General features: G+C 42.8%; 3 protein-coding genes across 5 annotated transcripts; all 3 read left to right on the top strand.

Annotated features, from left to right (window-relative positions):
• On the top strand, positions 1950-3481 carry LOC8072388 (2-alkenal reductase (NADP(+)-dependent)). Its single transcript, XM_002457510.2, has one exon. It carries the CDS (start codon positions 2199-2201, stop codon positions 3279-3281), a length of 1083 nt encoding a protein of 360 aa, XP_002457555.1. The 5' UTR covers positions 1950-2198; the 3' UTR covers positions 3282-3481.
• LOC8072387 (cysteine synthase) lies at positions 7022-10621 on the top strand. The gene is made up of 10 exons (XM_002457509.2): positions 7022-7475; positions 7749-7858; positions 7953-8010; positions 8306-8569; positions 8666-8803; positions 8889-8940; positions 9020-9099; positions 9429-9488; positions 10040-10120; positions 10241-10621. The coding sequence occupies exons 1-10, from the start codon at positions 7203-7205 to the stop codon at positions 10331-10333; spliced, it is 1209 nt and encodes a 402-aa protein (XP_002457554.1). The 5' UTR covers positions 7022-7202; the 3' UTR covers positions 10334-10621.
• LOC8072386 (small G protein signaling modulator 1) lies at positions 13111-19264 on the top strand. Of its 3 annotated transcripts, none has more exons than XM_021456889.1 (12): positions 13111-13454; positions 13549-13875; positions 14881-14979; positions 15331-15434; positions 16097-16854; positions 16938-17060; positions 17155-17243; positions 17356-17541; positions 17876-18280; positions 18375-18458; positions 18592-18765; positions 18886-19264. In XM_021456889.1, the coding sequence occupies exons 2-11, from the start codon at positions 13708-13710 to the stop codon at positions 18628-18630; spliced, it is 2055 nt and encodes a 684-aa protein (XP_021312564.1). In that variant the 5' UTR covers positions 13111-13454; positions 13549-13707; the 3' UTR covers positions 18631-18765; positions 18886-19264. The 3 variants fall into 3 exon arrangements, with proteins under 3 accessions (XP_021312564.1, XP_021312562.1, XP_021312563.1); XM_021456887.1 differs by having other exon boundaries at positions 17341-17541; XM_021456888.1 differs by having other exon boundaries at positions 13129-13454; positions 13549-13869; positions 17341-17541; positions 18886-19246.

The raw sequence follows: 20063 nt of genomic DNA, 5'->3' as shown, positions 1-20063 counted from the left end.
ATAATATTAATTATGTGACATAAATATTAATATTTTTAATACATATTTAATTAAAGTAATTTTTCGGAAAGTGAAAACGACCGTTATTTAGAAAAGGAGTTAAACAAAACCACGTTACTGGGCCTATGGCATAGACGCGTACAGCACTACTAGGCGTTGTTTAGTTTCCAAAATTTTTCAAGATTCTTCGTCACATCAAATCTTGCGGCACATGTACGAAGTATTGAATATAGATAAAAAAGATAACTAATTGCACAGTTTACATGTAATTTAGAAGATGAATCTTTTGAGCCTAGTTAGTTTATAATTAGACAATATTTATCAAATAAAAACGAAAGTGCTACAGTAGCAAAACCCAAAAAATTTTCGCGAACTAAACAAGGCCTAAGGCCTTGTTTGCCGAAAAGAAATTTTTTCAGCCAGTGTAGCAGTTTCGTTTGTTTGTGGTAAATATTGTTTAATTATGGATTAACTAAGCTCAAAAGATTCATCTCGCGATTTACAGACAAATTGTGTAATTAATTTTTTGTTTTTGACTATATTAATGCTCCATGCATATATTCGATATGATGGAGAATTTTGAAAAAAAATTTGGTTTTTGGGTGAAATAAACAAGAGCATCTCCAACAACTCCTCAAATCCACTTGGTATTCTTATTATTTTGGCAAAAACACAAAAACACTTCTCCAACAACTTGGTAAATCCACTTGATATATTTGTCAACTGCGTAAACACCGTCCCCGCGCGCGTATCTATCCGCGCGCGGAGGAACTTGCTATCGCACGTGAAAGGAGAACGTGGACGCCATGAGGGAGGCGGTGTGCTAGGAGTTCTCCGCGCTGCCGGCGGAGGACAAGGCTGGGCTCTACTCCGAGGACACCGGGAAGGCGACGCGGATCTACTCCAGCACCATGTTCGACACGAGCACTGAGAAGTCTGGCGCGACTGCCTCCGCCTCGCCTGCTCCTTCCCCGACGTCGGTGACAGCCCCCGCGGCTGGCCTGACAAGCCGGCGAGGCTCCGGGAGGTCGTGGAGCGGTTCACGGTGCAGACGCGCGGTCTCGAGATGCAGATCCTCCGCCTCCTCTGTGAGGGCCTCGGCCTTCGCCCTGACTACCTCAACTGGGACATCAGTAGCGGCGACGTCATGCTCTGCGACGTCTCCGCCACCGCCGTCATGGCGCTGGTCTTCGACGTGCCATCGGGCAGCTCCAAGTGCCTGACCGAGGAACTCCGCCGCCGCGCGGTCAGCCACGCGTCGTACCGCGTGGTGGCGGAGTCTACTTCAGCGGCCGACCGGAGGATCTTGGTGCGCGTGACGGGTCCGCGCGGTGAGGAGCTCTACGTGGCGGAGGGCGGGGAACGCGGGGAGTTCAGGTTCGAGGCGGCGGAGGACGGTGAGCACACCGCCTGCTTTTGGTCACCCCGCTACGAGCGCGGCGCCATTGTCTCCGTCGACGTGCAGGAGGCGGCCGTCATTGGAGCCAAGAGGCGGGCGCGGCAGCTGGGCGAGCTGAGCATGCCGGCGGCGGCGTTGGACTTCCGCACGGTGGTCGGATGACAGGCGGGTCTCATCTGTCATCCTCTATTTTTACCAAGCGAGAATAGCAACTTGTTGAAGAAAAGTCTTTTTTTTGACTTGCCAAATGAAATAGCAACATGCTAAAACTCAAGATTTAGCAAGTGATTTTTATCAAGTTGTTGGAGATGCTCTATGATCCACATTTCCAAATGAAGTATTATTTCAGTGTGCCAGTGCAACATTCGAAACAAAAACAAGTGTGTATATAAAAAACGAGCATGGCCATTGGCCACTCATTTGTGTTTGGAGAAAATATCGCTCCAAAACCAACAACGTGAGACACAAACAGCACGTGAAGCGTGCTGGCCATTGTCGTTGTCGTTGAGGCGCCAAGCGGACCCACACCCCTCCCACCAACCGCCGATGCCCCGCGCGGCGGCGTCCGCAGGCTGCAGGCCGCCGTCGGCAGCCCTTCAATAAATTCACGATCACCGATCACATTCGCAAATCGCAATCACCGTCACGCCTACGCGGCATCAATCTACTGCCACTAGCACTATACTACTATACTCTCAACTCAAGTCTCCTCCTCCCCATCGGAGCAGAGAGCATAGCAGAGACGCACGCAGAAGGAGAAGGGGGGATCGAGATCGATTTCGAGCACAAGCAGGCCCCGATGGCGACGACGACGGCGACGGCGACGAACCGGCGGGTGATCCTCAAGGAGTACGTGGAGGGGTACCCTCGGGAGGAGCACATGGAGCTGCTCCCCGGCTCCTCGGTGCCGCTCCGCCTGACGGGGACCGAGCCGGCGGGCTCCGTCCTCGTCCGGAACCTCTACCTCTCCTGCGACCCCTACATGCGGCCCAAGATGTCGCGCCCGCTGCGTGAGTCCTACACGGCGGCGTTCGTCCCGGGCGACGCCATCACGGGCTACGGCGTGTCGCGCGTGCTCGACTCCTCCGACCCGCGCTTCGCGCCGGGGGACCTCGTCTGGGGCATCACCGGCTGGGAGGACTACAGCGTCGTGACCCCGCCCGTCTCCAAGTTCCTCGCCAAGATCTCCCACCACGGCGAGGGCGTGCCGCTGTCCTACTACACCGGCATCCTCGGCATGCCGGGGCTCACCGCCTACGTGGGCTTCCACGAGATCTGCGCGCCGAAGAAAGGCGAGACCGTGTTCGTGTCCGCGGCCTCGGGCGCCGTCGGCCAGCTGGTGGGACAGTTCGCGAGGCTCGCCGGGTGCCACGTCGTCGGCAGCGCCGGGTCCAAGGAGAAGGTGGAGCTGCTCAAGACCAAGTTCGGCTTCCACGACGCCTTCAACTACAAGGAGGAGCCCGACCTCGGCGCCGCGCTGAAGCGCTGCTTCCCGGACGGGATCGACATCTACTTCGAGAACGTCGGGGGCGCCATGCTCGACGCCGTCCTGCTCAACATGCGCGTGCACGGCCGGATCGCCGTCTGCGGCTTCATCTCGCAGTACAACCTGGCGGACGGGGAGAAGGACGCCGTGCGCAACCTGGCCGCCGTCATTGCCAAGCGACTCCGCCTGCAGGGGTTCATCGAGCCCGACCACAAGCACCTGTACCCGCAGTACGAGGCGTGGGTGCTGCCTTACATCAGGGACGGCACGCTCGCCTACGTCGAGGACGTCGCCGAGGGGCTCGAGAACGCGCCCAAGGCACTCATCGGACTCTTCCACGGACGCAACGTCGGGAAGCAGCTCGTCCGCGTCGCCGACGACGAGTCGGCGGCGTGAAACCGGCGGCTCGATTCAATTGGACCAATCGATCGATGTGTCACTACTGCGTGTTCAAATTTTCCCCTTTCTTCCATGAATAAGTAATTGTGGCAATCGATGCTTTTGTTTGAAAAAAAAACGTGGCTCATTTGGGCCGTGTTTAGTTTCTCAAGTGAAAAATTTCACGATAATATAGTACTTTTGTTTGTTTATGATAATTATTATCTAACTATGGACTAACTAGGCTCAAACGATTCGTCTCGTAAATTCTAACCAAGGTCTTGTTTAGTTCACCCCGAAAATCAAAAAGTTTTCAAGATTCCTCGTCATATCGAATCTTGCGGCACATGCATGAAGCATTAAATATAGATGAAAATAAAACCTAATTACACAGTTTGCCTGTAAATCGTGAGACGAATCTTTGGACTCTAGTGAGTCTATGATTGGACAATATTTGTCACAAACAAATGAAAGTGCTACCGTAGCAAAATCTAAAAAAAATTGCATCTAAACAAAGCCCAAATTATGCAATTAGTTTTTTATTTTTGTCTATATTTAATACTCTATGCATGCGTTTAAAGATTTGATGTGACAGTAAATCTTGAAAAATTTTAGATTTTGGGGTGGAATTAAACAAGTCCTTGAATAATTTGGCGAAGATTGCAGGAAAGGTGGGGATTTGCCGATTTGGCGGTGGGCCGGGGTTGATTGATTAGCGGAGTAAACATAGTGGGAGATTGCTGGCGTGTTTGGCGTGGTGCGGCTGGTAGAAACGTTTCGATCAGAGTCAGATTCCATTCGGGCCTTGTTCAGTTTGCAAAATTTTTTTGTTTTTTACGACTGTAGCACTTTCGTTTGTATGTGACAAATATTATCCAATTACAGAGTAACTAGGCTCAAAAGATTTGTCTCGTAAATTACAGACAAACTGTGTAATTAGTTTTTATTTTCGTCTATATTTAATGCTCCATGCATGTGTACAAAGATCCGATGTGATAGGGAATCTTGAAAATTTTTGGGAACTAAATAAGGCCTCAGAAACGTTTAGCATGTGTTTGGATTGGGCGTGGATGTGGGTTGGAGCGGCCTAGACCCGGTTTTCATAAAGGCCTTGTTTAGTTATGAAAAGTTTTTTTATTTGACTACTATAGTTTTTTATTTGTGTTTGTTAATAATTGTTTAGTCATAGATTAACTACGCTCAAAATATCCGTTCGTAAATTACAGACAAACTGTGCAATTAATTTTTATCTTTGTCTAAATTTAATGTTTCATGCATGTGTTCAAAGATTTGATGTGATGGTGAATCTTAAAAAAACTTCTAAATTTTAGGGTGAACTAAACAAGACCAAAAAATACTTCTTTTAGATGCGGGTTGCCTCGTTCCGCCAAAACAAGTGAATAGGGTCGACCCACTTGGGGGCTCATCACATACGCGGAAACGAAGGGACAAAGGTGCAGCATCGGTGGTGGCCGCAAAGACGCAGCGGCGCTCGCTACGCGGCGCCAACACCGATAATTGTGGGGCTCATAGCAGCAGCAGGCAATTGCATCCCCGACTCCTTGGCGGCGTAAGAGTACTCCTAATGTAGAAACTATCATAGTTCTATAAACATTAATTATAATGTTAACTAAGCATTTTGTTGAGGTGATAAGATAGTTATTGAAGAGAAAGAACAAAAGTTATAGAGACTGGATCTAAGTTAGAAACCATGTCTATACGAAATCCAATATATGAAATGATATAATTGGTTGAGAATGGAGAGAAAATGAATGTGATTGGCTAAAAATTTATTCTGTAGGAACTATCAATTGGGACCATGGTTTCTATATATAGTATCTATAAAAATTAATAGGTGTATAAACTGCATGTAGTTTGACTAAGGGAAGCTCCCCGGCTTTCCTCCCATCGGTGGCGCAGGGCCAGTGGGCTGGCGACGCGGGGCCTCCTCCCATGGGCAGCGTAAAGGACGAGCGAGCGACGCGGGGCGAGGTGTGGTGTCAAGCGACACAGAGAAGGAAGAAGAAGAAGATGATGATGGGCTGACAGATGGTCCCCATGTGACATTTCTCATCATTTGCTCTTGAACCAAACAAGGTACTGGATTGGATCTATCCCTATCAACCAAACAGAAGATAGGTTCAACCCAATCTTAAAAAAACTAGGTCAGGTCTAACCTATCCTACATGGTCCCAGAACTAAACACATGCTTATAAAACCGTCAGCGCTCTCTAATTCCACAGTTGTGCATGATGGAGTGTGATGACTATCGTTTTGAATTGATCGAAAATGGAGTGCTCCTTAAGCTATTGTAGCCCATGGTAAACCTTAAGTCCTTGACAAAAGGAAAATTAAGCTCCTAATTCTGAGCAAAGTTGTTCTCTTGTGTGATGTATATTATAATCAATTAATCATTATTGTCTCTAACTCGTATGAGAAGTAAAATCCAGAAATTTATGCTGAATCCCATTATAAACTCCCTTTCAAAAAAACACTTCTTTTGTCAATGCTAGCCGAACAATAAAAATGGATGAATCTAAGGCAATTGCATCCTACCAAAGAAGGTTTCATCTAGTCACAGTGTGTTGTATGAACAAAATTCATATAATGGTTTGGTCGATATTAATTTTTTAGTCTTTTTACCAATGTCAGAATAAGAACAAACTTATCTATATATACACTATGTACCTAGAAAAGCCAAAACAACTTACAATTTGAAATTAAGCGAATATCTTAATTTTTCTCTGTCTTATCATCAAATTGGTGTCAAGTTTCAGCATAGCAATCAATTTGTGTAATTGGTAATGCTTCCAAACAATTTATGCATTTTTTTTGGTTCTCGTTGGATTTTCAGTAACAATTGCGATTACATATGATTCTGTCATCTGATAGCCGAGTGCCGAAGGTCCAGGGAGTCAGCATCCGAGAAATACGAAATGAATTATACACCCGTTGTCCGTTGATGCTTTTATGCAAATGCATGTATGTACCGAACTTGACAACGATATCATGTCCTCATCCTTCTCTCTTTCCTTGAACGATGTCACGGCTGCTCCTTGCAAGTGGGATGGATCTTTGTTTGCAAATATTAGAAATTATCAAAAAAAAAAAAAAGGTTTGGATCAAAGATTTCCAGTGTACGTGTGCAAGTGGGATGGACCTTTGTTTTCATAGGAGCGAGGACCCAGGGCGAGGGTTGTCACTTGTGTGGGCTAAGAAATCACCGTCCGAATACAATGAACCTTCGAGAAGCGGATCGGGAAAAAATATTAAAAAAATCGCCAAAAAATAGCTTAACGTATGAGGACTTGTGAAAGAAACGCAGAAAGGTACCCCTGATGAAGAAAGGGGAAGTAATAAAAGATGAAAACAGGAGCAACTGAAACAGACAAATAAATGAGACTTTTTTTTAACAAAGAAAAGGTTCGAACGGCAGGCAAATTATCCTTTTGCGAAAATATGTGCAGCGCGATGGGGCTATGAAAGAGCCATGGATGGATTTAGTCTGGATCAAGTTTGTTATACAGTACAACGATTACAAAAAGCTGAATAATTTCAATTCTGAAACGGCCATGAATTTGCGCTTTTCTTTTGTGTTGAGCAGAGGCCATGAATTTGCTGACAAACAGTCGTCTCCTCCCCAATTTTTTTTCGGTTCCAACTTCCAAGAAAGATACGAGCTGGAATGGGGCCCACCGGCGCGTGCTAGGGATATTTGTGCTCGGCCGGTCGCTAGCCCAAAGGGCAGGGCCATTTTGACTTGTGACCCCATAACGAAACGCTGCAGCCACTCCACTCGGCCCACACCCACTCCGCCAGCCACTCTACCAGCGGATCCACCCCATGTGCAGCGGCGAGCCTCTACCAGCCAGCCTACTCGGGACCTCGTAGTCGCAGTAGCCCCCGAATCACGCGCACCTTTACCGCACGCCGAGAAGGATGTCGTCGTGGTCGTCGCCCTCAGCCGCCGCCGCCGCCAACACGGGCGCCCGATTCGGCCCCTTCCCTTGCCGAGCGCTGCGGCTCGCGCCGTATCCGTCGCTCGCCCGGGGAGCCCCCGCCTCGCCGCCGCTCGTCCTCAGGTCCCACCCCCACCCGGGCGGCCGTGGCCATGGCCTCCTCGCGCGCACCGGCGGCTCCTCTCCCTCCTCGCGGTGCCGCGCCGTCGCCGCCGAGGTCGAGGGCCTCAACATCGCCGACAACGTCACCCAGGTCACACACACACAGCCTTGGGCGCGTGCCTACCGTACCGTTTGGTTCATGGTCCATTCCTTCGTTTCCGTAGCATATTGGGTAGCTGCTTAGGTGGTGGGATTACATATGTTAGGACTTATTAAGTAAGAGCAGGCAGTGGGACTGCGAGGATCCTGTTTTCTTGCTGATGGCGCTGCTTTGATCAATAGACGCCACACACGTAGTAGCAATAAGAAGGGTACTACATCAACATTTTTTTTTTTGTTCTGACGATTGACTGTCCAATCGCAGCTCATCGGCAAGACACCAATGGTGTATCTCAACAACGTCGTCAAGGGCTCGGTCGCCAATGTTGCTGCTAAGCTCGAGATTATGGAGCCCTGTTGTAGTGTCAAGGACAGGTATCCTTTGTCTTCCTCTCCTTCAATTGGCAAGGAGATAGGAGATTGGCCTTTTGGTTATAGCTAAACACTTCCAAACCCCGTTTGGTTTCAGGATAGGGTACAGTATGATAAATGATGCTGAAGAGAGGGGCTTGATTACTCCTGGAAAGGTGATTTGTAAGCATAGACACATTTTGGCTTCATTCACATATTTCCTTGCTTAGTTATACTGATATGAGTATAATTGTCAAAGTAATTTAATAATTTATACTCATAACTGAAACAAGAGTACTGACCAAATTTGAGGACACGTGCCCAATGTGGAATTGGTGCATAGAGCTAGCCGCAGGTGCCTTAGTGATGTTTCTGACCAGTGTTGAAGATAAAATCATGACAAACAGCGTCTCATTCTGCCTTTCCTTGTACCCTGGATGACTTGTTTCCCTGTCCCATGTTTCTGCGCAGAGTGTTTTGGTGGAAGCAACAAGTGGAAATACAGGCATCGGTCTTGCCTTTATTGCTGCATCCAAAGGATATAAGTTGATATTAACAATGCCTTCATCAATGAGCATGGAGAGAAGAGTCCTACTCAGAGCATTTGGTGCCGAACTTGTCCTTACTGATGCTGCAAAAGGGATGAAAGGGGCCGTAGATAAGGCTACAGAGATTTTAAATAAGACACCTAACTCTTACATGCTTCAACAGTTTGATAACCCTGCCAACCCTAAGGTAATGGAGAGAACCAAACCGTGTGGCTCTACCTATATGTGCACTCTGTTTCTAACCTACCTGCCCATTGTCTGTCTTCATATTTTTTTCAAACAGGTACATTATGAGACTACCGGTCCAGAGATCTGGGAGGATTCAAAGGGGAAGGTAGATATATTCATTGGTGGAATTGGAACAGGGGGGACAATATCTGGTGCTGGCCGTTTCTTAAAGGAGAAAAATCCTGGAATTAAGGTTTCTTTACATTTCGCTCAACAAAATCTCCTCTGTTATATGTGCTTTGTAGTCCTTATCACTATATATGGTCACCTGTATTTAGGTTATTGGTATTGAGCCTTCTGAAAGTAACATACTCTCCGGTGGAAAACCTGGTATGTTTGTGAGTCCTTTTGTACCTGTCAAACTTTTGGTCCTTTCCTTACAAGTTGTAACTGTTATCCACTTTTGTAGGTCCACATAAGATTCAGGGAATTGGCGCAGGGTTTGTTCCAAGGAACTTGGATAGCGATATTCTTGATGAAGTAATTGAGGTATGAGCTTAAACCAGTGTTATATTTGTTGAGTATAATCTGACATTTTTAACACAAAAGAATGAAACAAAGTCAATTGTCTTGTCAAAATGAACTTACCTGTTTCTGCTATTGCACTGTATCTGCATATGCCATAGAACAGTATTTATTAAAGTATATTCACCTAAGCTACATAACTACATTGGTATGGTTCTTTCCTTGGAGTAGGGTAACAATCCTATCATTTCACTCTGCCTTGTACAGAAAAGTTGTGTGGATTGTTACAGTTACAGGGTTATGTTTGTTCCTCTTTATTTCTACTAGTTTGTGCCTTATTGTTTATGTTGCAGATATCAAGTGATGAAGCTGTTGAGACAGCAAAACAGCTGGCTGTTCAGGAAGGATTACTGGTATCATAATTTGAAATTTTGCTTCTCTTTGTATTGTGCCTAGGACATTGTTTTGACATATCATTGTTTTTTGAGACATCGTCCCTGATTTGCAAGCATTCATATTTTTAGTGCTGGCAGGTCATGAGGCAAGACAAGCCTGCTAATGTCCTCCTTTTCCCCCTTGTGTTTCTATTTAAGTGCATGCACTCAGCTTCTCAAATATGTGGATAGAATCAATTTGGGGGCACCATTTTTTAGCCTTACCTTATGTATTTATTAAAAAATAGTATTTTTAGTGGCTAACTTGTTCAAACCTGATATTTTGTTCTTAAGACCAGAGGGTTTTCCTGTCATTTTTCACTGTTATATTAAAAGTAAACACAAGTAGAACAGTGGGAATTAGCTAGCAAGATCTGTGACAGTATATGAACTTAGGAACTAACAAAGCCATCTTCAAGGAATGTTGCGCTTGGTAGTTTTGTTTGATGTACAGCCAAGAGCATCGATTTTTCTTTTGAAATGAAACTGAGAATTCTTGTGCCGTATAAAGATGAGTGAATACTGTGTAGGTGGGAATCTCCTCTGGAGCAGCTGCCGCCGCTGCCATAAAGGTTGCCAAAAGACCAGAAAATGCTGGAAAGCTGATAGTGGCAAGTGCAGAAATGCCCTCTCTTCTATAACCCTTTTGTGAATACTGTTACATTACATGAAATATGGATGTTGAGTGCACCCAGATTATTGATTTATATTCTCATATCATTTTGGTTCAGGTTGTGTTTCCGAGCTTTGGCGAGAGGTACCTTTCAACTGTCCTCTATCAGTCCATAAGAGAAGAATGCGAAAACATGCAGCCTGAGCCATGAGGAAGCCGTCACTTTAAACAGCATAATAAATGTTTCTAAAATAAGATGTGTGGCCAGCATCGGTGTGCTCCACTTGATATCATTTGGCCATGCCCACGCTATCCTTTTGGCTCTATGACCGGAACTATACAGGCGTGTGAGAAATATCCATGACTCTCCCAACTGCTTTCCACACTTCTTAATTGTCTATACGATTCAAGCTGATTTGATTGGTATTTGTAAACAATTTGTCCTTGAATCTTTGAAGTCAAACAAAGTCAGTTGGCCGAATCAGCTGGATTTGTTATACACGTTATTTTTTTTTTCTGGGGGGGGGGGGGGGGGGGGGGGGTGCGTGTCGCTATCACAGCATTATGCATCTCAAACAAGTGTCAAATGATGCAATAAGGATGATGTATCTCAGCGTTATGCATCTGATTTTTTTTTTTGACAAGTTTGCATCTGAATGTTGGCATATGGCAAGCACGACAAAGCGTGACGGAAGGTAACAGCTAGTGTGCAATCGTGTGCATGTCCATTTCTGCGCATTTTTCCCCCTTGTGATAATGGTGACATGGAGGCTGAACTGCTGCTGAAGTGTCGTTTCTTCTGTTGAATGATGTAACGTGGAAAAAAAATCCAGAATGTTATGGGTATGCCTTTACCTGGCTGAGATGCAACACATGTGAAGTCTTTTATGTGAGCTTGGAAATATGTACGATCCGGATACTCATGTCATGGTGCTTGGATTTCTGTTGTTTTCCCATGTATGTACTAATATATATGTATATAATAGCACATTGAATTTTGCTTTGCACATACATTCATGTTTATGGCATGGGCCAAAAGTCAACAAAATCTGAGTAGTATCTGACTATTGCTGGCTCAGTGGCTCACCAAGCGTTTGTGGTGGTCAATTTGATGTGTGCCCATGGCAAACTGTAGGAGAAGAACAAACGGATTAACGCGCTAAGAACATGCAGCTTGTTATTAACACATTAGCTATTTACCACAAAGTCAGAACTGAGCGTGGCCGGCAGACAATTGGAAAGCATATATGATTAGCCCAATCTCAAGGAAGGTGGCATGGACATTAAGTAGAGTGTCATTCAAATAAAAAAAGTAATTTGCAACAATATATTAATAAAAAAGAAGATAAGAGTTTTAGGAAGACGAAAACAAACCAACGATGATTCTCAACCGTTGGAAAAAGCAGATAAAATCGGCATTGAGCCACTTGGCGTGCGTTTGATTCGATGAATATCCTTAGATGGGAGATGGCATTCCATGGATAGACATTGTTTGATTCGCGGATAAGTTGGATAAGCTTGTCTATGTTTTCTAATCCCTATAATTAGTAAACAGTTAAGGATTATTAGTATACTATATTGTTGCTTAGTAATTATGATGGCAAGATCAATGTTGATAAGTGTTAATTGATTAGTTCATATTTTGCATGCCAATTAGGATAATAGTAATTAACATATTTTATTTGCTATTAGCGACTATCATGACAGAATTAGTGTTAGTGCATATTATTAGTGTATAATTAGCCGATATTTTTAAATAATATAAATATTAGTCAAATATTCTCATTCTATCCACTCTCATCCATCTAACCAAACAGAAAAATGGCTTGCCCTATCCATTGAACCAACAAGAAGCATGGATATCCATCCCAAAAACATATTCCACCCACCCCTTGTTTCTGTCATGATCCGATGTAGCTTGTGATTACTTCTCACACATATCATGTTTGTTTGTCGATATGGAATTTCAAATATAAAAGATGAGTATATTTGATAAAAAAATCTTTACTTGTCATTATGAGTTTTATGACCATGTTCTAATATGCTAATGCGTAGAATAACATAGAATGGTTATATAGTGTACATTTCATATTTAATCACAACACCTAAAAAAGGATCAAATGTTTAAAAACAATAAAACAAAGTTAAATGTTGATGGAGGCTATTTCATGCCCATAATCTTAAACTGATTAAAGTGTAAGGTCTTGTTTGATGCCGTTTTGGCTTCGGCTTCGCCAGTAGCTCTAATGTTGTAGCTGGAGGAGCCACACCAAACATGCACACAAGAAAAACGTGTTTTGGTGTCGAGTAGAGGAGCCACATGGACACGAGAAAAAACATTTTTCTAGGTGTTAAGTAGAGATACCAAAGCTATTTAGATGTACGAGTGTGGAGCTATATTTTGGTGATTCGGCCTTGGACAAGTTAGGCTCCAATGTGCCAAACAGGCTCTAACACGGTCACGTCTTTGAAAACAAAAATAAGGGATTTTACTAAATTTTAGGTGCTAAATTTTAGTTTTATTTCAAGCGATGTTATTGCATAAAGTTATAGTTTTTAGTTTGTTACATTTCCCGAACACAATCTATATTCTTTTTGGTTCCGAGAATAAAAAAACCCGTTAGACAAAATCATAAGCCCGATAAAATCTATATGCGTTGGCACAAAGATAATTTAACAATGAACAATTATTTCTATAGTCAGACTATGCCAAAAAATTTGATATGGTATGACACAAAAACAAACAATAAATTACAAAAGTAACAATTTACTTATACTAATTAGTAATATTGTTACCAAAGGCTATCTTAAAATTTAGACACGGAGTACACGAGAAGTGCAGAAATAAACCTTACCGACAGCGACAAGTCCCCAGCGAGAATGGCAAGTGAACCACGCGCTCGGACGGACCAGCCAAACCAAACTCGCCGAACCGTACCATACGTGCTGCGTGGTGGATCTGCTCGTCATGCGGTATTGCATTAGGGACAAAACCGGAATTCTGCAAGTCCGAGGGGACTCAGTCGACTTGACGCGAGAGGGTTTTCCCCTCCTCCTCCTCCGTCTTCTCTCTCCTCCCGCGATTCTATTAGTACTATACTACGCCGCTAATAATCAGTCGTGCGGCATCGTCGGCGACCTTGCCGCCGGCGACGCGGTTACACAACTAACCCGGGGCTTTTGAGCTACAGCCTTCTCTCGTGGCTTGTGGGGGAGGGCATATCCCCTTCCTCCCTCCCTCTTCGTCGTCGCTGCCCTCTGCTGCGACTGGACTGGCGTGGAGTGGAGATCCATCCACCCGCACTTGCCACGATCTCTTCCTTCCCGTGCCGGTAACCGCTCCCCGAGGTTACTTGGACGGATTGCTCTGGGGGACTGGCTTTCTTTCTGGCAGCCTAATTTAAATCTTCCTCTCTCACCATTCAGTTGGTCGCGGATTTGCTTGCTCTGGTGCGTGCGCCGCCCGGCAACCCAATCCTGGTTGGGTTCGATTTGCTTCGCCTTCGTTCGTCTTCAGCGCTTGAGATCAGTTTAACCGGCGCGGTTTGGTTGTCCGAAGGCTTCTAGAGTCCAAGTGGGACCCCCATGCCCCAAGTGAAGTCCGGCTACGATGGCGCCGGCGGGGACTACATTAAGTGGATGTGCGGCGCCGCCGGCGGGCGTCCGGGCGGCGCCATGACCCACCTCCAGCGCGGCGTCGGCTCCCTCGTTCGTGACATCGGCGACCCCTGCCTCAACCCCTCCCCAGTTAAGGTTGCTATTGGCCCTTATAGTAAATCACTTCTGCTGTTTAATACTACTAGTATACTACGACTACTACCTATTGTTTGATAGGTATTGATACTCCATGCCGGTGCCGATGCGAATGTATCTCTTGCTCCCTTGTCAGTGGCTGCTTGTGTGATGATCATTCTTATAAAGGAATGGATTGATGACATTCCCATAATGGCACTAATCACATTTTGCATAGTGATAGCTCAATGTTACTATTTGGTAATCACTGTCAACAGGGGCGAAGCCACGTTGTGTTACCGTGGTGCACTGGCACCAGGGTGCACCAAAAATTTGTTAGTAAATTCACTAATACTCACCATGTAATATGAGAAAAATTCATTTGTTGCTTGAGTGGTGCACCACCATAACATTGATGATAGCCTCGCCCCTGTCTGTCAATGTTATAGATGCGCCTAGAGTAGTAGAGTTTGCAGTCTTCTTTTTGTTGTTGAGTTAATGCGTGTATTGCCTATATTTAGTATTTTCCGATGACACTATTGAGACAGCATGCCTTGTTTACTATAGCATTTGTGCTGCTTGTAGAGCCACCGGTCACTTACAAAGTTTATTGTGGCATAAGATCTGTGGCAGTGTAAAATCTTCCCTAAATTCTCATTGCTATTTAGGATGCTGTAAATGTTCTCCCATTCATCTGTAACCCCAAATGGACTCTGTTGTGGGAACAACGTTGCACTCCCATTGTCCCTTTATTAAATAACATATTTGAATATGAATTCCAATTTTTCAAGGAGGGCACATCCTGAACACAACTACTAATCTTGAATCAGAAAGCTGAGGATGGCAACACTATCCACCATCCAATTAAATTACAACCTAGTGAACTACAACCATAATAAAAGAATGGTCACATCAATTTGGCTACAAGAGTACATGAAACTATTAGCAAGTAGCAACACATGTCACTTCATATTAACTTCTCTCCTGCACTACTGACAACCTTTTCTTCTATCTGCAACTGTACAGGGAAACAGAATGCTCAAACCAGAAAGATGGCACGCATGTTTTGACAGTGATGGGAAGGCTATATGTTTCCGTAAAGCCCTTAAATTCATTGTCTTAGGAGTGAGTTAACTATATACTTGTTATTTCAGGAACTTACCTTTTCATGTTCTTTTTGTTGTTTTCGGCCTTCAAGCTTTAGACTCGCACATACTAGTATCAGCTCTATAGCTAGGGTCATTTTTTGCTTTCTCTGGGTCATTTGGTCAACTCAACTAATTTAATTGAACTAATCTGGATTTAAAGGCAAGGAAATGGGAATATGGGATAAAATTGAACTAATAAATTGACTCAAATCTACCAATTGGTGTTGCCATTTGCATCAGCGGATTTTTGTTATCAGCAAAAGGATGAATTATGAAAATGCATGAAGATGGCCGTGTAATAAGTTCTATCTCCATTAATGATGTGCAGGGCGTGGATCCTTCTATTCGAGCAGAAGTTTGGGAATTTCTTATTGGCTGCTATGCCTTAAGTAGCACGTCGGAGTATAGGGGAAAACTAAGAGCTGCTCGAAGGTTTGAAGTTTTTCTTTTCTTTTTTCGTAATACGATTTTCTAATTTTGTTTTCTAAAAAGAATCCTGTGGTAGGCATCAGTCTGGTTACTTTTTTATTGGTAAATAAACTGCTGTAGCTAAAGTTCCCTAGCCTCTTCATTTTTATGTTCACCTATATATGAAATATAAGCTTTAGTGCCAAATTAGTGTTCGCCTTACATTTACAGTTAACGCAGAACATAGGAAACTGTAGTAAAAAAAATGAGTTACCATGCTTGCATGGTCTCTGGATTATGTCTTGACCCTTTGAACTGGTTTCCAAGATAGTCCCATTTTGCACATATTTCTCCTTCCATTTTCCTTAATACTACCTCATGTGCACACTCTTTAGGGGATAAAGTGGTTTTTTATCAATCCACCCTGTTTGTTTTCTTGAAACTGTAGATTGTCCTTCTGACTTCTGTGACCCTTTTGATGTAACTCTCTCAACTCTATTTTATTCATATTCTTTGCTATTGTCCTAATGTTTTCGGAACACTTCCCTTTCTCTCGGCCCCACTTTTGATTAGTATTATTGATTTTAACCTTGGGGGCTAGTGTTTTCCTTTGTGGTTCTACACCTGTGTGCATTATTGGAAATCTTGAAGGCTCTAACTTTATGCCTTCTTTCCTTTCTATCTAGGGAGAAATATCGTTATTTAATTAAGCAATGCCAGAGCATGCATACAAGCATCGGTACAGGTGAGCTTGCATACTCTGTTGGATCAAAGCTGATGGATGTCAGGACCTTGCCCAAAGAAACTGAAGCTGGAGAAGTCAGCACAAGTCAGCAAGCTGAACATCAAGTGCCTTGCAGTTCAGCAGAAAATTCGAATTCGATTTATGGGTCTGGTGGCACAACTCAGCCTCAGAAAAGGAAAATTTGTAGTAAATCAGCTGAAACAGTTGGTTTCAATGAACATAATGATAGCTCTAGATGTTCTGGAGATTATGATGACATTGGTGAACCAAGGTATGACAGTGAGGCCTTCATCGATTTTCCTTCCCTAACTGGTACAAACTTGTTCGCAAATGGTGATGGGGATAGCAATGGAGTTGAAGAAAATCATTGCAGTTTCTTGGTTCCTGAAGATAGGATAAGGCCTCGTGATGAACGCATGCACAGCTTCCAGATCAATAATAACATAGATCTCATAATAGAGTCAAATACATTATCCAGTGATATATTTCGACCTAGCAGCAGTGACTCAGCCATCTTTCACTCGGATGCGTATAAGCATGATAGATGGTTAGACAATACTAGCTATAGTAAAGAAATTACAGATTCCTTGAGGATATCTGATGCACCAGAAGCAGATTTAGTTGATGGAACCAAATCAAATGGTTCAATAGCTGACAAAGATAGAGTCTCTGAATGGCTTTGGACACTGCATCGAATTGGTATGTTTATATTCTTTTCACACAATTGCAGTGGTCTCTTCTGATTGTATTTTAATTAGGGATAAAAAAAACTTTTGATGCAGTGGTTGATGTGGTGAGAACAGATAGCCACCTTGATTTCTATGGAGAATCAAGGAATATGGCTAGAATGTCTGATATACTTGCTGTTTATGCATGGGTTGATCCTTCCACTGGGTACTGTCAAGGTTTGCATATTTCAAGGAGCCTTATTTTGTACTATCATTTGATTATTCTTGATGTATCTAAAATTCTAATTCTAAATACATAAATGAATTATAGGTATGAGTGATCTGCTGTCACCTTTTGTTGTCATATACGAGGATGATGCGGATGCCTTTTGGTGCTTTGAGATGCTACTGAGAAGGATGGTAACTTGCATCTGACATGAATTACAGTATAATGTCCATTTATTTGGTCTTCACATTAGTATAATCATGATGGATTATGTAAATCTCTGCTGCTCAGCGTGAAAATTTCCAGATGGAGGGGCCAACAGGAGTTATGAAGCAATTGCAAGCATTGTGGAAGATCATGGAACTGACAGATGTTGAATTATTTGAACATTTGTCAGCAATTGGTGCTGAAAGCCTTCATTTTGCTTTTCGGATGCTGCTAGTGCTTTTTCGTCGAGAGCTGTCTTTTGAGGAATCACTTTTGATGTGGGAGGTCTGGATCTTCAAGATATCTGTCTTATTTTGGACATTTTGTGGTGAACTAGTTGTCGCATGGAGTAGATGAAATATGGTGAATCTTTAATTGTAGTTTTGTACTTAAAATCTTCAAAAGGCCTAAATAGTTCACTAAGAAGATAGCTTTGTAGCAATATAGCTACAGTAATTTACTTGAACTACATAACGTGAAGATATTGTATGTGAGTAATATATTTGGTACCACACATAGCCACAATGAAATGGCCTTTTAAAATGGCTATTTTATTTCAATGCTTATATTATTGAATCAGAATCTTGTTATGTTAGACAACTGGTGTTCTTGTCTTCAGATGATGTGGGCTGCTGATTTTGATGAAGAAGCAGTCAGGCGTTTAGAAGAGAACTGTCTAGAACCATTGCTAGTAGATCTGAGCAATGGCTTGTCATGTGAAGTCAAAGAAGTGCATCGGACCAACAGTTCCACAAGAAGAAAACCCAAGACCAGGAAATCCCATCTTAGAAATGGTGAAATATGTGGAGCTTGCCACCCTGGAATGAAATCCAGTACAAGAAATCATCTCTGTGGCTTGTCAGGTGCTACAATATGGGCAAGGCCTCAGATGCCACATCCAAGTGCAAATGTGCTACCAAAGAGTGGAGATTACGAACTGCCTATATTCTGTGTGGCGGCAATCTTGATAATCAATCGCCACAAGATAATAAGAGGGACTCGCTCAATAGATGATGCAATCAAGGCAAGTTCCAACTGCTAATTACTCCATTTTATTTAAGTTATTGCCTTTGTGTAATGGCTAGTTATAGTTATTTATTTTCATGGGTTTCCTTTAGATGTTCAATGATAATGTGCTCAAAATAAATGTAAAAAGATGCGTACGCTTGGCCATCAAGCTGAGGAAGAAGTACTTGTACAAGGTAATTTCTTTTTTTATTATATATATACATACATTTAGTAGCTTTTCATTCGTTTAGTTCTTTCTTCCAAACATCTGTGCTGTCCGCTTTAAGGTTGGTTTCTGAGTGTTCTACCTCCATCTTTTAAGTGCAGTCATTGAAAGGAGGCTCTAGTGATGATAAAGAAAGTTGAAGAGCCTGCATTTCCCATGTAGGGAAAAAAAAACTAGATATTTCTCCATCATGCATTGCTATCTAGGTGTGGTGGAGCAGTATTGACCTGAAGTCTGGTACATCTCCAAGATCCGGCAGTATTCAGGATTGCAAGGTATGCTGTGCATCCTCTCACCTTGTCAGACTGGCTGGCCAGGCAATGGTTCCGCTATAGGTGGGACTGGGAGTATATGGGATGGCAGATGGTTGACGTATCTGTTTTGCCTTGTTTCAGGAAATCTGTACATATTATACTTGAAAACAACAGATGAAGCTGTGGAAGTAAAGAAAAGAGATCAATTCCACCGAATGTCTGTATTTCTGGTGTTGTCATTGTTTTTACTGTTCCCATTTGGCAGGGTCCCATACTCCCATGTCCTCTATGATTTTGTATTTATCGATCTCGAGGTTTGAGTGGGGTGTAGCCTGTTCATGGCATGCCAACCACGCCTAATAAGAATGAAAAGAAAGAGGTAGATTTGTACACAATATGAGCGGAGCAATGCATTCTTTGGAGCAAGACACGTGTTGAAACGGTGATGTTTTTCCAACCTTTGTATATAAACCCAAATGAGCCATTTTCTTCTGGCATGCGATCCTATCGATGTTTTAAACAGAACTACCTTCCCTTTGGTGTTGGTGTCAGTCCAGTGAGATGTGCACAGAATGATGCCGCAAAATTAGTTGAGCATACACGAAGTGTTTTTTTTTTTGTTTTTTGAGGGGAGATTTTTTGAGCATCGCGAAGTGAGTGTGCCATCCACAGAATTTGTTTCGCGCGGTCTTTCGGCAAGGCCCAAAGCCTTCTATTGTTCAAAGGAAAAAGTCCATTTTTTCCTTTTTCAACTTATACGAAAGTCCATTTTTCTTCATGAATTCTAAAATCGGTAAATCATCTTCCTTAATTTTTAAAACCATGTGTTTTACTTCCCTAGCCTGGTTGTAAGCGGTTTTCAAGGTGGTTTTGTCTTTTGTTTTTTTATTTATTTTGGCTATATCTTTGAAAAATCATAGTAAATCACAAAAAAATTATAAAATAGACAATTCAATTTTGTTGAACTCCACATGAGTAGATCTATATGGTGTACATATAACATAGTATGCTTTAATATAAAGTTTTCGCTGTAAATTTTGATATATTCTTTTATGTAATTAATTGAAATAATTCATAATTGCAGTTTCTATGATCTAATTGTGGTAAAAATTTTATGGTGACCTAATTATTGTATGCTTGAACTGTAGTAAAAAATTTATACTAATTAGATAATGCATAACTTAGTTATAGGTTTATTTAGATTTAACAAGCATAAAACCATAAATAGTTCTATAACTAAATTATACATGATCCAATAAGTATGAAACTTTTACTACAATTCAAGCATACAATAATTAGGCCACAATAAAAATTTTATC

The sequence above is a fragment of the Sorghum bicolor genome, chromosome 3 (genome assembly GCF_000003195.3).
Source record: "Sorghum bicolor cultivar BTx623 chromosome 3, Sorghum_bicolor_NCBIv3, whole genome shotgun sequence".
Classification (NCBI taxonomy): Eukaryota; Viridiplantae; Streptophyta; class Magnoliopsida; order Poales; family Poaceae; genus Sorghum; species Sorghum bicolor.
Note: the sequence above shows the minus strand (reverse complement) of the source record. Positions and strands in the feature narration are given on the sequence as shown.